Source organism: Anopheles marshallii, chromosome 2 (assembly GCF_943734725.1).
Source record: "Anopheles marshallii chromosome 2, idAnoMarsDA_429_01, whole genome shotgun sequence".
In the NCBI taxonomy this organism is placed as follows: domain Eukaryota; kingdom Metazoa; phylum Arthropoda; class Insecta; order Diptera; family Culicidae; genus Anopheles; species Anopheles marshallii.
In genome coordinates, this window is record NC_071326.1 from 46368677 (window position 1) to 46387104 (window position 18428).

Genomic DNA, 18428 nt, shown 5'->3' on the forward strand with positions numbered 1-18428 from the left:
AACCCTTGTTGGCAAATGTCGTTGTGTTCGGGAGGGCTGTTGTTTGAAGAACCGCACCGTATCTCCCCTCGTACACACCGCACCGTTGCAACTGGTTAACCAGTTTGGTTAAATATTTGCCATTCCGATGGTGAAATAGTATGAACAAACCGTACGGATGTTTCCCAACCTATCTACCGTGGAACCGTGTGTATACGGTACGGAATCTTAACTGATATGTGGAGTATTTTATTTGCCCCATTCGGTAGGATGATGGACGCGGCTAAATGGTGCTCCTCGGGGTGGTAGGTTGAAGTTTACAATCGGAACTCGAATTCACGATTTTATCTCACAATCGATTATTTGAAGCATCATTTGTGAGCTGGGCGAAACAGCTTGGCTAGGTAGCAGCTACTCGGTGTGGACCGGTTTTATACAGGTTGGTATGGTTTGTATTGACTTGTATTGCGTTTACTAAGATGCGATAGTGGTAGCAAGGTCAGGATAACATATTTAAAAACCAAAACTAATAAAATCCATGGCATAACTGGTAGTACACGACTTGGTGTGTTTTGGTTTTGGTTTTGAAACGTGCATGAATTTTAGTTTGATGCCAGTATGGAACGAATTTGATCTTACTGTGCAATTTTAAACGCACAAAAAAAAAGAAAACTCGTAGTTCCGCAAGTGACAATTTGTTCGAATGCTCGAAGTGTCACAGGAATCGAATGTAAGACAAATGAAGTATCATAAAACCGTTAGTAAATTAATAATTAATAATTCACTAATGAAAAAATGACTACAAAAGGCACAAAAACACGTTAAAATTAGATATGCAACATGAGAACACACACAAGACACACGGTTCACGCAAGCTGGAAAGTGTAGAATATACAGCGTTAACTGGGAGATTCTATCACACTCGCTTTACTATAAAGAACTTGCCCTATCAGATTATCTTCGCTCGTACCGGGAAAGTACTGACTGAGTAGCACTAAGCTTAATATAAAGATTTCGAAAGCTCGACTTATGAGTTTCATTGCATACAGACGAATTTTCCTGATATTTCATCTAAGAATTGTCTGTAAAATGGGATAGATATGTAGAATGAATAGAATACGACATAAGATTACAATATTTTGCAATTATGTTAAATGACGAAATATTAAAAAATGTACCAAAAGTACAAGAAAACGGGAATTAGAGATGGTCGTATTGTTGCGTTTCTTACCACACGCTGCAAATTATGCGTTCAAGACTTTACAATGTTCGTGATGTCGGTAGCAATAGCAATAACAAATATAGACCCTCAATGTAATGAGGGAATCATACGCAGGATGTTAAGTTTAATTGCCCCAAGAGTTCCATTTCTAGTATTACGGAAAGCAAAATACCGTAAAAATGTTCCTCAAAACCAAGTTCTACGTAATACATTATCTTAAGACACTCAAATTCGGTTGCGTGTATCGCTTCTTGCAAAAACCCAAAAAATCCCTAGCGCAGCTTTCTTCTATAGATGGATCTTAACCCTTAAGCGGTTGCCGCTGTTAAGTGTCTATAGAACAAAAACATAAGCGGATTGACTTGGTAGAACAGTTCGGTTGCATGGTCGGAAACGAAGAAGCAACTTGACTTGGTTGGTCTGATCACTAATCCCGTCCGTTGAAGTAGAAAGAAGCACCATCCTTCCTTCCTCAAACCTTACGGGTAACAATACAACAGCCTAGTCAAGTGCACACTTGTCCGGTAACGTACCAGACATGACAAAAACCCCGACGGCGGTATGGGAATAGAGCAGCATAAGTATCTTCTTCCTGTTTTTGGAGCATTTTTGGATGTGTTCTTTAGTCAAACTTGTCCGAGTGGGGTTATTTCGTCTCTTTACTTGCAATTTTGATTGCTACTTCGACCGGTCGTTACATAAAATATTGGAGCATGTTAGAAAGAATCGTAAAATTCTATGTGTCGACTAGTTTGTAGCGAAGTTTCGCAAACGTTAGCATTCCCTGAAGTCCTAGGCTAAGCGAAACACCCCCAAGAGCTAAGAATCATAAACTATTGTCCAGCATGCTGGAGTTGAGCAGGTTTCGAGCTCGTATGGAGGTTGAGTAGGCAAATCATAGTGAAAGAAACCCAGCAAGATCTGTATGCAACGCTTTGGCGTTGCAGAGGGGGTGGAAAGTGGAAGTGTGTGGTAGGAAAAACTGGTTCCACCAAGCAAACATTGGGACGGCATGGTACAGCATGGTTCCGAGCGGGTGGGAATTTGGAAACAAACGAGCCTTTTCATACGCGATGCATATATGTGACGGATCGAATGTCTTCTAACGCCTTCAAGTTACAAATGATTTGAAGCTGAGAAAGCATTTAGCTATGTGTTGAAGAAGACAGAGAGAGAGAGAGAGATGGAAAGCGAGTGAGTAACATAAAAAAGGAAGCTCAGAAAACGCTCAGTTTGCTTTCCATTCGGAGGCGGTAAAAAGAGAGCAACCGCAACATTATAAACATCGAAACCGAATTCATCGGTCAAGTACGCAGGTGCGCATTCATGTAGAACATGTCGATGTGAAAGTGAAACTCATTCAATATGAGCCCAGCAGCGTCAACAGAGCCGATTCTCCGATACCTAAATATTTCCAGGGCACATAATTGTCAATATCTGACGAAAGAAGACTAATGTTGATGTTGCTATACAGATTCGGTACCGCGATTAGTTCTGTTTTCCAAACTGCATGTGGCTACAGTGATGTTGTTGAATGTGATTATCAAAGCAAGCTATTATTCACTTGGAGTGACCAACCAAAATGCACCGTATGAATGAATCAAACCATTCATGGAAGGCGCCAATGATTAACAGTACAGCATGTACATTCGACGCTGTGTTTTTTTTTTGTGTTTCAGATTAAAGTAAACGATGGCCGTAAAAAAGAGGTTTTTGTTTTTTTTTTTGTTTTTTGTATTTTGTCTCAAGAATTGCTAGCGGCATCAACAGTACAGGACGGCGCTCTAGCAGCGAAGCGCTTTTTTATCTTATCACCAAACCACGGCAAGAATTGACATTTCACGCACACGCGCACACCGGGAGCCCGTCGGTGGAGCCTAACCATACACTCACACGCACGCACACTCACCGTGCACACACAACGCACAACGAAAACGCGCTACGCGTTGAATTGCGATGAATCAGGCTCCATGCATTCCCCCGCATACGGTAGTGTGTTGTTAGTGAAAAAAACAAACAGTAATATTGCATCCCAGCACCCAGCTGAGGCCTTGCAGCTTCATCCCGTTTTCACGCGGCTCAGTATTTCACGCTTGTTTCGCACGAGCCCTTTTTGCAGAGGCGAACAACCCAGTTGCAATTGGGATGAAAATAAAAAAAAAAGAATAGCATGCGCGCAGGGTGAAACGGCACGAAAGATCTCGTTTCGCTCTATTTCTTGCGCTCTTTTTCCATTCGCTCTCACTCCCTCTCTTTCTCTTTCCACTAGTACTCTTCTTACGCCCATTGATCCTTTTTTTTGGGTTTGCTCCCTGATGTTCCTGAGCAGTTGGAACGCAATCGATCGGGAAGCATATTTTTCGTTCTCATTTCATCCCTTGACTCAATTTACCTGTTTCTTCCGGTTGGCTCGTGTTTTTTCTTGTAATCGTCTTCTTCTGCAGGTCCGCTACGGCTAGACGGGGCTCGCTGGATAATTTTTAGTTGTGCCGGGGATTACTTTTCGGTTGTTCGACTACCTGCGGTTGGCAACCACTGTGTGGAAATCTGTACGGGAAAAGCAGCAAAGCAGGCGCTGGTAGCGGTTTTCGTTACGCGTTTTACGCTTTTGTGTACAGCCGGGCCCAACTCATGTGTACACACACGCGCGCACACACACACAAACACCCACAAAGCACACTGACTGACGCACTTTCAACACAGGTACTTCACACATCCATGCCGTTTCGGCATTTGCACAATTCACCTTCACTGCGTTTGGCAGGGTAAAGAATGGGCAAGGTGCATTTATTTTTTTTCAGAGAATGACCATCCCGAAATCGATTTCCGGTCGCGGTACGGTACGGCAAAAAGGGGCAGATCAATCGGTCAGGACACACTGCCACGCACGTCGCCGCTGCGTGCGCTGTGAGCTTTCTAACAGGGTACGGTGTTTCGGCTGTGTATTTTGAATTTGCAATTAATTTCAATTTGCATACCATTCTTCACTCGCCACCGTACATACTCTGAGGTGGGCTCGCCAGTGGCTGTAGTTCGGACCACCACCGCACACTACAGCTTCATAACGAACCGGGGGAGGGTTGAGAGTAGGTATGCCCACAAAAACACGCGAAACTCACCCCTTGGAACAATCGATGGCAACAACAATAAAAAGCCTCCCGCCCCACTCAAACACACACACACAGGAATTTGGTGGAAGACGCGCGCACACACCGCAGCAACAACACTCGACTGCGCGGTGGTTGGTATCTTACCGCTGCTGGAGCACGACCGAACGCGACCGATGCGAATACTCGACTAACCAGTTTTTCCCGAACGGCTGAAACCCAGGGAGCAATTTTTACCCTGCAACTACCAATTTCACTGCGTTTCACACCGACGGAACCCACAAACTGCCTCGCTCTCTCTGAGCTTTTATTCCTATCCCTGTCGTACATTGCACTGCTTTTCTTGCCTTCTCGCTCAGCATCAACATTGACGAGTTTTAGCGAGCGCTTCGGCAATTTCTCTTCAAATTTTTCGCTCAACAATTTCAATGCATCTCTGTCAAACACCCGTTGTATCTGTCGCACTCATCTGAGACTTAGCAAAATTCTGGTTAGCGCTGCTCCAAATACTTAGCAAAATTCTGGTTAGCGCTGCTCCAAATACTTAGCAAATTTATTGTTGTCCTGATAAACTCTCTCTATTTTATCGCTCTCCTTAAACAACTCTAAAATTACCAAGCGTTTTAAGCGTTTTTTTTACATTGATGGTCACTTTATAAACCTTTTTCGCTTTCCTGGATTGAGTTTTAAAACGTTTTTGAGTTCATACTACAGAAAAGATCTATAAAAGTCATGCATTAGCCATGGTAGAATGGTTTTACCCCTTAAATTAATGTAATCAAACTGCAGCGTTCCAGCCAAAATGACTGATCCGGTAGTTCTAGTGTTAAAAAGCCTATCGAGTGTTTTCGCGTCAGTAAAAGTGTTTCTAGTTGATATTCTTCAAAAAAAGGTAATGCGATGTATGCAAATGCATGGATGTGTGTGTGTAAGAACACCATATGATGACGAGTCGTATGTGCATCAAAAGAGAATATGCTTTCTAGCAAAGAGTGCATAAAATGTGTGCCGCACTGTAGGAGCTTGGGAAACGATAAGATTGGACACTTGCACAATGGAAAAGCGAAAAATTGGTGTCAAGTACTGATTGTGAGGAAGAAAATTTTTATTAATACGATTTTTTGTTCAATCCCTAGATGTTTAGTATTGTTTTCCATTGTCGATAGAAATATTTGAACGAATGCATTATCAATTTACTTTTTTATCGTTTTAACCTTATTGTTCACAACCACGAATTTACTCAAGTTGGCCATTCAAGAGAGTATAATTCTGTGTGAGCAAGCTGTTTGTTATATGAGGGGACATAAAATCTAAACCCCTTCATTACTAACATTCCACACGTGTTTCGTTTATTTATTGACCTGCGTTTTACGATAATACGCACGTTGATGTTTTTCCCTACTGGTCAAATTGAATTTACAAATGGCTGCACAACAACGGCCAGTCTGCACGTCATTCCTTTTTTGGACCAGTCTTTTATCGTTTTCTTTCTGACACTTCTGACGTCAAAGTTTGTTTACAAAATTCGGCATAAACTTTGCAACGCGAGTCGGGATCTATTTTACTCAAATAACTAATTAAAGTGATTTATAATCAGCAGATTACTTCCCTGTATGAGGTTTTATCGAATAAATATTATGTTTTAAACTGAAGATATTCCAGCAATTGTACGCAGCCCAGTTTGCATGATCTACCTGCAAGCATCCTGAACCGTGTTTAAAAAGTATGATACAACAATATTCGTATTCGTATTCGTAAATTATTTATCAAAGAAACGCATCGCAGAGAATGCCTACCCAAAAGAAGAAAAAAGCGAACGAAACCAGTGAGGCTAAATCAACCGCCGACATCAAACAAGAGCCGGAAGAGTTGAAACCACTCAGCGCGTACGTCGACGACCGGCTGGAGCTTATACGGCAAGTGTTTTCCTGCGTAAAACCGAAAGAGATCAAGTATCTTCTGCCGGACTTTCTGGAGGGTAAATCGAACGACGTTATAAAGGAACGTTGCTTGGACGAACTGCTCGGCATCTCGACCAAGCGGCTACACTCAATTATCAACAATACCAAATGTCCTACGGACACGGAATCGTCATCCGAGGGGTCAGATGTGGAGAAGATTGAAGGTATGGTAAATACGCGCCCATTCGCAGCCAATTTATTATCTCACCCTTCTCTTTGTAGAACACATTTCGTTGGATGAAATTTCTTCCGATTCCGATGTTGACTCAAAGCGTGTTTCCAAGCGGAGCAAGAAAGGTAAGCGTAAACGATTATGGTTCCGGTCGATGAGCCACCAGCGGTACATAACGCATTTCCAATCCGAGTACATCTGTGTCAGAATTGACTGTGCATCCTGATACAATACAATTTCCACCGTGCAGATACCCGAAGCGCCTTCCGTAAGCAATCGCATGTCGAATGAGCTTTTGTTGTGAGACATTTGGTACCGCTGGTACGATAACAGGCACCAGATATTTTCGTAGCAAAATACGTTGAACTTCTTCAGCGGATGGTTTGAGAAGTAAAACGATGCAAAGCGGGTCGGTCAAAGAGATATCTATTGCTAGTTTTAGGCCATCGTTCTCCAAAGGCAAAATGATTGCGCTGGCATTCGCTTCAATAGCGGAGAAACGTAAACACGTAACCAATGCTTTTTCGTCTGAGGCTAACGTTCTGTTTGGTTGCTGGTGCATTGCAAGCTGAATTTGATTAACGTGTTTCAAGTGGGTTTGTACTTTTATGAGATCATTAACACTTGTTATGATCACATCAGCCTCTTCAACTCTTTCCGGTACCATTCCTTCGGTATCCAAATCGTACAAAAACGCTTTACCCAAGGACTGCCTTTGTTTCAATTCATCGACAGTTTTCGTTACGAAGGCATCAATGCGCTGGTCCATATCATTATCCGCGCTGAACGAAGGAGAAAAATCTATGTGCACTATCATTTGAATGCTTCGAGTAATTTCTTTTTTACACTGAATTGATTCGAAGAATGTCTGCAATGATTTAGTATCTACTTTTGGCACGATTATAAATTTACATCCTTTGTTTACAACACGTTCCAGTTCCTCCAGTGTCGATGACATGTCCAATCCCAATTGCTCGTCTTTTGTGATACCCTCACAGCCCGCTGTGATAACGCTGAAACGGCCAATAGATCCGGCTTGCGTTACTGTGCACGTAACAAACCCGGGGACAATTCTTTCCACCGTGAGTTTCACTGTATCAATCGATAAGACATTTCCAACACTGGATCGATGTAAATGGTCGAAATTCGTTACATACTTAACCTCATCAAAACACTGATGTTCATATCTTATGTCGGACGTGAGCGTTATTCGTTGGTTTTCGACAAGTTGGACTTGTGAAATTCCGCTGGAGAAAAACTGCACACGTGGATAAGGACCGCTCAGCTCACAAATAATATCAGTGGGCACTGTCCACGGCCGGCATTCTTCGGCATTCCGTTTGATGATTTCGTTACAACGATCTATCAGAACCATGGTTTCCTGGAATGTGTTTAAACCGCACTGGATGTGTATAAAGGTAGCGCCATTTCGCAGGGCTGTCTGAAGCTCGTCCGCAGTAATATCTCTATGCACTTTCACTGCCAGCTTTTGCCAAAGCAGGGCATTTGGTGCGATAATAATACGTTCCATTTTCTAATTAAATTTTTTCCTCCTTTTAGTTGATAACAGCAAACAAGCCGATGAAAAGAATGGTGAACCAAAATGTAAGTTTAGATCAAATGAAAACACTCACTTCGACGTAGATGATGAGTACTGATGTATTTATTACTACATTGCTTACTACAGCGGAAAAGGAGATGACCGTATTGGAGCTACTGGAACTGCAAGCTCGTGCTCGTGCAATTCGTTCGCAGCTGGCCTTGGAGCCGGTAACCAAAATAGAAATCGAATCCGAGCATGAAGGAGAGGACGGTCGCCATGGTGACGTCGACACCGATGACGAGTCGAAGCAGCCAACGAGGATGCGCACCACTTCAAAAACATCAGAATCGACGAAAAATGGCAATGATATAAAGAATGAAAACAATGCCCAACAACAAACAAAACGAGTGCGATTGAAACGAAACTTCCGCATCCGGAAGGTAGGCGATGAAGATGATGATGAGCAAGAGGTGTCAAGCAATCCGCCCGATAATGGTCGGGAAAAATCCACCGAACAAGCGGTTGAGGATGCTGAACCAGAAGCAGTTGCTCCGGAAAACACACAAGAGGAAGAAAAATCTATCGAAACGGTAACATTAAAAGAAGCTGAAAAATCTTCGGAAAAAGAAAGTTCCCCGATAGAACAAGAAACGGAAAGTACTGCAGATGAAGCAAACGTCGGTACACAGTCGGTAAACGTACAGGACGCTAGTGATACAATTGAAAAGGAGAATGTTCCGGATTCTGGTAGCCTCCGTCCGGATGAAGACGAAAAACGTGAAAGCTCGCCGGAAGTTATACCTGTGGAAGCTAGCCCGGAAACTTTGTGCATCTCGTCGGACTCCGAAGAAGAGCGGCTGGCCAAGGAACGTGCATCGATTTTCGTCCCCAACATCGAGGAACTGGACCGTCAGGCAAAGAAAGTGCCAACACCAGAACCGGAAAAGCCAGCTGAAGATACGGAACCGGAGGAAGGTGAAATTTCGGAGGAGGAACAAGAACCAGCACTGGTAGAACCGATTACTGAACAGGTGAGTGATCCGACTGGACAAACCGAAGAGCCAGAAGAAACAACGCGACCGGATACGGTACATGCCGAGACCATTGAAGATGGTCAAAAGGAAAAGGAACAATCTGAAGGAAATGTGTTACAAGCTGAAACGGTGGAAAAGGACAAAGATGCACAAGAGACAGAAATACAAACGTTATCCTCGAGCAGCGATGAGTCCGATGGGTCTGGCAGTGGAAGTTCGTCCGATAGCTCCACGGAGGCTGACGATGAAGAGGCCAAAGGTGAACCAACCAAGTTAGACAACTCTGCTCACGACGATGAGGACATAGTGGAGATACACGATTCTGGTGATGAAAATTTGCTACTGGAGGATAAACCTCCAGAGGAGGAAGCAAAGTCCTGGAATACGCGCTGGTTGAAGAGTAGCCGCGTGGCCAAGGTAATGGCCGCATCCCGTCTAGGCAATAAAGTTCGCGAAAAGTTGAAGAAAAAGAAACAAATACAGCTTGCAGCTGAGCAACAGCAGCAGCAGCAGCAACAAGAACCGCTAGTGGATAGTCCAGATGTTTCGCAGCCATCGCCGAAGATGGGCGAAACGGTTGTTGGGGAATTGCCTCCGAACATAGAACTCGGTTCCGTAGAGCATTACCGGGAATTGGTTGCACAGCAAGAAAGTAAACAAGACTAGAGCCATGACCTCTGAATGTAATTTTACAAACGTGAGTAATATTTTGAATTCAACTTCAAATGAAATAAACGCCACTAGCGATTCTACATACCGGTTTCAATACTTTATTGCCTATAATTCCAATTTATTAACAAAATTGTTCGTTCGTCTAGTTGGAGGAGGACATATGTGTAAAGGGACACGTCAGGTTGCTACGATGATTGCTACTCTGTAGGAAGCATACCCACCGAACGGGCTGGTACATCTAGATAGAGTTTACACGCAACGGGGACATTCGTTTACAATTGCATAAATAATATGATATTATGTAATGTACTATTGGATAACGATAATATTAGCAAGGTTAGGGAAAGCGCCCACCATACCTTCGCATCTGCACGAATTTGATCGATTAATTGTAGCGGCGTGGCCGCAAACAGCCCAAAGCCCAAAAGTCTATGTAGTTCCCCAAGGTTAGCAGAAACGTGCGTTCTATGCAAAGCTAAAGTTACTGAAATCCGTCTTCAGCTGTATGGTTGGTTTCTGCTGCTGGGCGGCACTGTTCCGAGCGGCAGCGTTCGCTGCTTCGCTTTTACTCTTCTGCAGCGTGGCATTCATCTGGTTGCGCTTGATTGCAGCTTCCAGCTTGCGCCGAAGCTCCGGTGCCTGCGCCATGAACGTTTTAAACTCTTGTGGATACTTTAGGCCAATCTTCATTAGCCACTGTATGGCGTGATCGTTCAGTGCTACCACGTACTTCGATTTGGTAGTTCGTTGCTGTTGCTGCTGCTGTTCCGGATCGTCCAGGTAGTTGATAAGAATAGGTACCAGCAAGGTTAGCATTTGGATGCCTGCATTGAAAATAAGAACCAAAGAAGGCGCATTAGTGATTGAAACATAGCAACAGTTTTATGATGTTTAGGCAAAGCAACCATTGCTTTTTCACAACGCAACAGCAACAATCTTTATCATTACCTTGCATCAATTCGTCTAATGTGTGCATGAAATCAACGCAATGAATATTGTTTGTATTCGTTAGAACAACATTATCAAATGATATTTAATTTGAAGAAATACGTTTTAAAATCGTCCCTTTGGATGATTTCATTAGCTAAGAAATGTTTTTCTTCAAACCAAAAGTCATAAAGGTAGGCAATTACTTACGATTCTGAGGTTCCGCTAGTGCGATCAGTGCTTCAACCGTCGTAATACCTTCCAACACCAGTGCCAGCTCGTGCTCATTGGTTGGATTGCGCGCCTGCTCCGAGTACAGATGTTCGATCAGCCGCGGTGCCAGTGCGTGTATGTACGGTGTGGACACTTTCAGCTCGCCATTCGCAAAGATGGAGCGCATCGTCTGTACGCACTTCAACTGTACCGGCAACGAAGTGCTTTGGAAGCACTGCCGAAAGTGATTTATGCACGGATACTGTAGATTCGGCACCGAAACCACCCCGGCTGGCGAATGCAGCAGAAAGACGGCGATCGCCAACATCACCGTCACCTCGTCCATCTTCGTTTCCTCGCAGCCCGTCTTGGTGAGATCGATTATGCGACCGAGCGCACTCTGGAGCAGCTTGCGCCATTCCTCGCCGGACAGTGCGTCCTGCTGGCCGTACCGATGGGTGGCGAGCATTTTCAACAGCTGAACGGCCGCTTGCACCACAACGTTCGTGCTTGCAATCATGGACTCATCGTGCACGGACTTTGTTGCCACTTCCTTTATTACGCCCGTTGTGAGATACAGAATCGTCGGCAGGATGGAAAGGGCACCGAGCGGTGAGCATAGGGTTGGTAAATCGTTCAAGCTTTGGATTGCGCTCGCTACCAGCAAGCAATTATCATCGCCCAGCTTTATAATTCCGTTCTGTGCCTGAGCCAACTGACGCTGCAACTGTTCGTTCGCCACACGGGTACTCTGGGACGGGTTCATGCCCGGGATTTGTCGTGCAAGAAGACAAAGCACCACTTCCAACACGGCATAAACTAGTGACTTTCCTGGAAGTATTTCACCCTCTTCGGCACCTTCCCCGAGGTAGTCCACGTCTAGTGTAGGTGGTTCCGTCTCGTCGTTACCATTTTCTCCCGTTCCTATATCTTCGTCGCCGGAAGCATTTGCCTTGTTGCGGCGTTCCTCCTCCTTTTCCCGCTCCAAACACTCGTTGGCGGCCATTATCGTTTGTTTCAGTATCGAAATGCACAGATACTGCACCTCCACGCTGTCCCGCGTCAGTATCAACCTGTGCAGCACGTTACACAGCTCGACCGGAAGTGTTTTGTTGCGCATCAACATTTCGCGCGACCACGCCGAATCGAACACGGTGTAGAGGGACTGCAAACAAGCGATTACGCTGTCCAGCTTTTCGTTCGTTCGTGTACTGCAGAGCGCTTCCATGCAGATGCCAAAGATGAGATGGAAACGATCCGCACTAAGACTGCCGTGCGATATCGTCGCTGCGCTTGATGCTAGCGTGCCGGCAGTTTGTGCTTTAGTGGCCGGAACCATGGCGTTTGGCGCATCGTTCGCATTCGCCTTATCTTCTTCCTGTTCGCGGGACAGCTGTTGCTGGTCGTTCTTCTCGAACCCTTCGGCGTTTAGCCACAGGGCCGCCGCATACAGAATTGGTGGCCACGAGATAAGGTAGTGCGGTTTCGACAGGTTCATCGTGTCGTTCGTGTAGAATGCTCCACCATCGTGCGGTAATTGACTTGCATACTCTGCCGGCAAAGACAGCAGGGCATAATCTTTCAGTGCCGCCAACCAATGTTTGGAGAGATTCTCCAGCTCCGGTTGAACCAACGAGAGTAAGCTTTCGCCGCGGCTTTCAAAATCACCAAACTCATCGTCGAATGCCAATCTGCTGAATTCCTTCGGCTGTGCCGCAGATGGAACGGCCAGATGGGAATGATTGCCTGCGACGGTGCTGAGCGTTTTCAGCATCTGGCTAGCCGGAGCGGCCCCATGTCCAACCATCGCCATGATGTAAACTTGACCCCACGCTTTCAGGATGCTTAGCTTCTCGAGCGTGGCCATACTTTCGTTGTACAGCTGTGTACTGTTCGTGCGGCTGTTCAATTTGCTCAGGTTCGACACGAGCAACTGATGGACACGGCGCAAATCGTTTAAATCCCGCGCTACGCCGGACCCGATCCACGCACTGCACACTTCACACGCCGCCGCCGTCACGTGCGACGGAGTGTCTTGGGAAAATGCGGGTCTAAGGGCAGCGCCAACCTGAGCCTGGAACTGTTCCAGCAGCAAATGGCCCGGAAATTCCGGTTCGGGCACGTGCGCAAACTTGTCGATGATTTCCTGCAACGTTTTCAAACCTTCCAACCGCAGCTGATCGGAATCACTCGTCGCGGCCATGAACGCCATCCGGATCAAATCGGAAAGATGCAGCACCAGGAAATCGCCGCGAGATTTTGTCATCTGCATCTCTTTGGCCGCCAGTAAGTCAAAGTGATTCGAGCTAGCATTTTCACACGTAGCGATAACCTTCCGGACGCATTCGGCTGCAAATACGCGTGTTGGCCATCGGGGTTGCACCGCGGGGTGCGTTGCCTGATGATCCTCCGCATGGAACTCCATGTTGTCATCGTCATCATCATCATCTGCATCATCTCCATCGCCATCATCCCCACCGCCATCTTTACCGGCGGTGGCTCCACTATTACCAGCTCCGGCACCAGCACCTCCGACACCACCGCCAGTTGCACCCCCGCCGGTTGCTCCAGCAACCGTTCCTTCCGCTCCAACGGATGAATCCGACGCAACGGTAAGCACATTCTTGCACATGCTTAACCACTGAGACAGATTCTCGGCGGCCAGAATCTGCAGCATCGAGGTGATGGTATCGTGTATGTTTCGCACCATCTGACTATCGCTCTCGGTGTCAAGCATTCCGAACAGTACACCCGGCAAACCGTAGTCGGACAACGCATACCGATCCTCATCACTCACCAGATTTGCCGCATGCTCGCACACTTCTTTTGCTTCGCGCGTAGTCAGTTGCCGCAGGCAGGAGACGGCCGCTTTTCGTAGCATTAAATAGTTACTGCTCAGATTCTGACACAGGTTAGGAACTAAGGATGATAAATTGACGTTGCGCGGTGCGAAGAGATGCAACTGCTGTAAACATCCCGTCGCTTCAGCCTGTACTAACGGATCCGAATGCGCTTGCATAATGGCCGCAGCGCACAGGAAGGACGATCGTGCGGTGGCAACCGAATTGGAGTCGCCCTGCAGTTCGGGACCGATCGTCGTAATCAGAGCGCTTAGCACGCGCCCAATGCACTGATGCACGTCGACATGGGACTGGGGAACCGTCAGCAGAAGCTTTAGTGCGAGTGAAAGTGTTGGTTCAACGTACCCACGGAACATGGGACCGCCCGAGTCGGCTATCAGCGACAGTGCGTAAAGTGACCACACCTGCACCACAGGCGAACTTCCATCCTGCGCGAGAGCCAACAAAATCGACACGCTCGTGTTCAAATGCTGCGATGAACCCATGCCACCGACGTACCGATGCAAACAGCCGAGCGCTAGCGAATGTCCCGTACGCGTCACAACGTCCCGAGCAGATTTCAACCGATCAAAGCTGGTCTGTGCTAGTTCAGCGGTCACACGCGAATCACCCACCACCTGGGCGATGCGCCCGAGTGCTTCACCGGCCGCACAACGCAGTATCGGGTTCGCGCTAGTCAGTGCGCTAATGATCAAATTCGTAGCACTCTTGCGCACATCGTCCTGTCCGATCGCTGACTTTGTTTCGGTCAATCCCTTGAGCCCACTGAGCAGAGCGGTAAAAATGTTCATCTGTACCGCCTCCTGGCGGGAACTTTTGGCATGCTTTATACACTCGCCAAAGTGTTCCAACATCTGCAGCCGGTGTTTGTTGGCTACCTTCGGAAAGATTAACCCGAACAGTATCACGGACATATCGATCACGGCAACACCGAGTGGCAGGGGGCCCGGACACTGCTCACCAGCCGCGATTCCCCGGAACAGACAGCAGGCATCATGCTCTAGTGCACCGGAACCGGCTGCACTGTTCGGTTGCAGCTAAAACGATAAAACACAAAACAACATTAATCATTCGATCTTTGCGATCCACGACATAAAGCTTCCCTTGTCAGGCATGTAAGTGAAGCACTTTGGTTTGCCTTTTGTTTGCTGTTGCTAATTATGCTACGCACACGCTACATAACAAAAAAAACAAAAGCTTGACATTTGAAACAAGCATAAGTGGAAAATTTGTGATACGTATGAAGAAAGCAACTTTGCGTACGTGAATGCATACTGTTCAAAATGATGCTGTATGTTGGCGCTCGTAGTGGTGCTGGTTGGGTTTACGATGCATTGAATATAGCTTACATTATTAAAAAAAAAAACAAAACAGGAAAAAATTAACTGAAACGATTGCAGTCGACGAAATTGATGAATCAAAACACACAGAAAGAATGTATAAAAAAAAAACATTGCTCAAACTCATTTCCGTACGTATGTTTGCAGTGTAGAACAGCAGATTAAAATATAAAAAAGTAAGCTTCAAACCAATCATAATTAACGAAATTTGCTTAGCCAATTTCTAATAGCTTGGTTGGCAATTGCAATCAATGGGATATGGAGGTGGATGAAAAGCGAAGTACACGTCAGAACAAAATGAGCCTAGCGAGTCATGTTCGTGGCTACCGGAAATGTGCACTTTGTAAAAAAAAGGTACTCATAAAAGACGGCAGAGATATGGCAAGCAAGTCACAGGACAAGAAGGGCACTAGAAATGGTCTCACTTACATAATCACCGTCAGCCTTACGGTTCGGTTCCATCTAATATTGTGGTGTATAGTATTGAGTGTTTTTTGTTTCATTATCATCATCGTATTACAAAAAAATGTATTACAACAGAAGGGACCCCCGTGGTAGGTGGTGGTGTGTAGTAAGATAGAAGGAAGAAAATATTCAATTGTATAACTTTGTTAACATGGTAGTCTCTTAAAATGTTGTGCTATTCTTCCTCATACACACACACACACACTCATATATATACGTTCCATTCGTTTAAACGATACCATTATCCATTTATAGGATGTTTATGACTTTATATAGAACTTGTAATTGTCAAAATTAACACAAAAAATAAAAAAAAAGTTGATAAAACTATCATTATCATTGAATTCAGTACATTCTGGCGAATTCGCGTGAATAATATCACGCTTCAACAACGCGTGATATGGACCAGAGTCCACGTAGCGGTGTATGGGAATGCTATGTGGTAACGACCCGACGGACTCAAAGTGAACAACTTTCGTAGACAACAAAATGTATGGTTATAATGGAATCATTTGTGTTATTTTTTACAATTTCACGTTCTACAGCGCAGCGCAAACACCCGTTTCGAGTTCCTGGAAAGGTGTAAGGTTAGAATCTTTGGATCGCTTACCTGATCTTCGATCGTGCGATGATCTGTGTCCTGTAACCAGGTTCCTAGTATAATCGAATCATCACCATGGCACATCTGCCGCAGGAAGGAGGTCGTAGTATTTGCCGGATTTTCCGTGAGCGTAAATTCCGATACAAGCATTCGGAGCAGATGCGTGTACGATGATTCCAGTGCGTTTGCCGGTAAAAGGGATAGAGTTTCGTACAATCGCAATCGTACCATCGCGGTCGGTGCTTTCAAGTGTTGGCCATAGTTTTTCAGCACTGACGTTATGCTACAATGTGACAAACGGAAATTGTTTACACTTTTTCTAAGACAAAACAAAAACACCAAGATCAACACTTACTTGATCAACATAGCTAGTGCACTTTCGATCGGTGTCAGCAGCCGGCGTGTGATATCGTCCGTAACGAGTTCTGGGCAGTGCAGCAAGAAGCTATGCATCACCGACAGGGCCCCGGCACGACCCTCCAATGTCACCTGCCAGGTGAATGCATCACCACGTGCCTTTTCCGATTCGAGTTCCTTCGTTGAGCGTGGAAAAGCGTTTCGCCACAGCAGTAACATGCGTGGCAGCAGCCCCTTCACTACTGGCACACCCAGCGTCATGATGGCGCCAATCAGTAGCCAACCGGCCTGCGTGCGGTTTAGCGACAAGCGACTATTCTGACTAGCCGTACGCAACAGTTCTTCGGCGGTGTTGAATATTATTTTGCCGCGCGTGTGTGGTATACCCAGGGGCGAATAGCGTACACCACCGAGCACTGCCGCCAGCGCTCCACTGTACCCCGAAATTGCATCCGGCGAGGTGCGCATCTTTTCAATTGCATCAATAAACCGATCAATGAGCGGTGTGATTTGGCTCGGTACGGCGACACAAACGCAACGCAAACACCAAGCTGCAGCGAGCCGCGCTGCCATGCAGGGATGAATCAACACGGCACAGATTGCATCGATAAAGTTTAGCGACTGGTCGGCGAGCAGGTTTTGTGCGGTAGTGCCAAGCAGCAGCACCAGACTACCGAGTTCCTGTAGCGCACAGACGAGCAGATGCTGACTGAATAGTGTCTCTTGGTTGGAATCTTTTGCATTTTCCGGATTGAAGTCGATCGAATTCATCTGCTTTGCGATCAGGTGTATCAACTCTTTGCAGGCCGACGATTGCGCCTTTTCGCCCAGCATCTTCCCGATGACGGACCGCAGAATGAAGTTGATGCATTTTCTTGAGTACACCGCATCTACATGTGAGGAGGCTGCCTTGGGATTCGCCACCAGATCCAGCACGTGCACAAGAAACGATTGCATGTTGCGCTCCAACCAAAGCCCTCCCATCGTTTGCACAAACACCACGTACGCATGGGTGACACCGACCCGTACTTCTCGATTGACGCCCGAACTGCCCTTTATAATTTCGCCCGTGCCCTTCAAGAACGATACACCGCCGCGCAAAAAGCCGGACATTAGCACGCCGAGCGCTTCGTCCAGCGACACCGGTCGCAACGATTTCGTGCTCGACGATGACGCGGTCATGCTGCTAAAGTTGCGCAAACTGCCATTCTGCGTACAAGCTATGAGCGTACCGAGCAACTTGGCCACCGCACACCTGACCTCGTAGTTGCAGCTGTCGAACGCACGGAAGCACAACGATGCCAAACTTTCCAGCTCGGACGTGTACAGAAAGGGGGCATGTTTGGTCATCTCCAGCAAACAGTTAGAAGCGGCCACTCGGACCGCCATCACGCGATCGGTCAAGCAGTAGCGAACCGCCTTGTAGATGTCCTTGTGCACGTTCGAGATGGCCGATCCCATGCCGGCGCACACCTTCTCCAGCGTCATCATGATTTCTATGCGTGACTGCGATTCGGCATTCTTGAGCGATTTCAGCAAAATCTGTACCGTCTCTTCGTACGAGCGGCCCATCATGCGGCCCAGCTTTTCGTACATGCAGCCCACCACACAGATAGCGGCCAACCGGGTCGGTAGATAGCTGGGCGAATCGTCCTTGTTCTTCAGTATGTCATTGCACTTGTTGACCGTTTCGAACAGCAGAAACGTATCACCGACGGAGAACAGTGTGGCCAGACAGCGGGCGATAAGCTTGCGCGTTGGTGGCCCCGGTGCACCCTGAATGTGTTGCGTTAGCTGCTCGACCAGCTTCTTCTGGCAGCCCTTGATGTCGGACTTTTGGGCCGCCACTAACACCTTGTCGAGGAAGCGCAACCATTCAAAGATAAATACGGGACGCTTCTGTTCCGGCAGCTGGTTGAGGGCGGCCTCGTTCAGCGTTAGGCTGTGCGAGAGCTCCATTCTTGCGCTCAGTTC

The 18428-nt window shown here is 46.5% G+C and overlaps 3 protein-coding genes across 3 annotated transcripts; 1 reads left to right on the forward strand and 2 right to left on the reverse strand.

The window, feature by feature from the left end:
* Positions 1–6096: 6096 nt before the first annotated feature.
* On the forward strand, positions 6097–9684 carry LOC128706761 (neurofilament medium polypeptide). The gene is made up of 4 exons (XM_053801703.1): positions 6097–6433; positions 6492–6566; positions 8002–8046; positions 8129–9684. The coding sequence occupies exons 1-4, from the start codon at positions 6097–6099 to the stop codon at positions 9682–9684; spliced, it is 2013 nt and encodes a 670-aa protein (XP_053657678.1).
* Positions 6581–7972, reverse strand: LOC128706762 (uncharacterized). Its single transcript, XM_053801704.1, has one exon. The coding sequence runs from the start codon at positions 7970–7972 to the stop codon at positions 6581–6583; it is 1392 nt and encodes a 463-aa protein (XP_053657679.1).
* A 471-nt stretch (positions 9685–10155) lies between the features above and the next one.
* On the reverse strand, positions 10156–18428 carry LOC128710087 (HEAT repeat-containing protein 5B). The gene is made up of 6 exons (XM_053805126.1): positions 16453–18428; positions 16107–16380; positions 15461–15493; positions 10828–14728; positions 10639–10653; positions 10156–10514 (listed from the first exon to the last, which is right to left on the reverse strand). The coding sequence occupies exons 1-6, from the start codon at positions 18411–18413 to the stop codon at positions 10156–10158; spliced, it is 6543 nt and encodes a 2180-aa protein (XP_053661101.1). The 5' UTR covers positions 18414–18428.

What these genes read in the sequence shown, in the direction of transcription:
- LOC128706761 (XM_053801703.1), top strand. Translation starts at nt 6,097, where the DNA reads ATGCCTACCCAAAAGAAGAAAAAAGCGAACGAAACCAGTGAGGCTAAA. An exon ending in TTCCAAGCGGAGCAAGAAAG is followed by an intron (nt 6,567 to 8,001) that starts GTAAGCGTAAAC and finishes TCCTCCTTTTAG; the next exon opens with TTGATAACAGCAAACAAGCC. An exon ending in AAAGAATGGTGAACCAAAAT is followed by an intron (nt 8,047 to 8,128) that starts GTAAGTTTAGAT and finishes TGCTTACTACAG; the next exon opens with CGGAAAAGGAGATGACCGTA.
- LOC128706762 (XM_053801704.1), bottom strand. Translation starts at nt 7,972, where the DNA reads ATGGAACGTATTATTATCGCACCAAATGCCCTGCTTTGGCAAAAGCTG.
- LOC128710087 (XM_053805126.1), bottom strand. Translation starts at nt 18,413, where the DNA reads ATGGAGCTCTCGCACAGCCTAACGCTGAACGAGGCCGCCCTCAACCAG. An exon ending in GCACTAGCTATGTTGATCAA is followed by an intron (nt 16,381 to 16,452) that starts GTAAGTGTTGAT and finishes GTCACATTGTAG; the next exon opens with CATAACGTCAGTGCTGAAAA. An exon ending in ATCGCACGATCGAAGATCAG is followed by an intron (nt 15,494 to 16,106) that starts GTAAGCGATCCA and finishes CCACAATATTAG; the next exon opens with ATGGAACCGAACCGTAAGGC.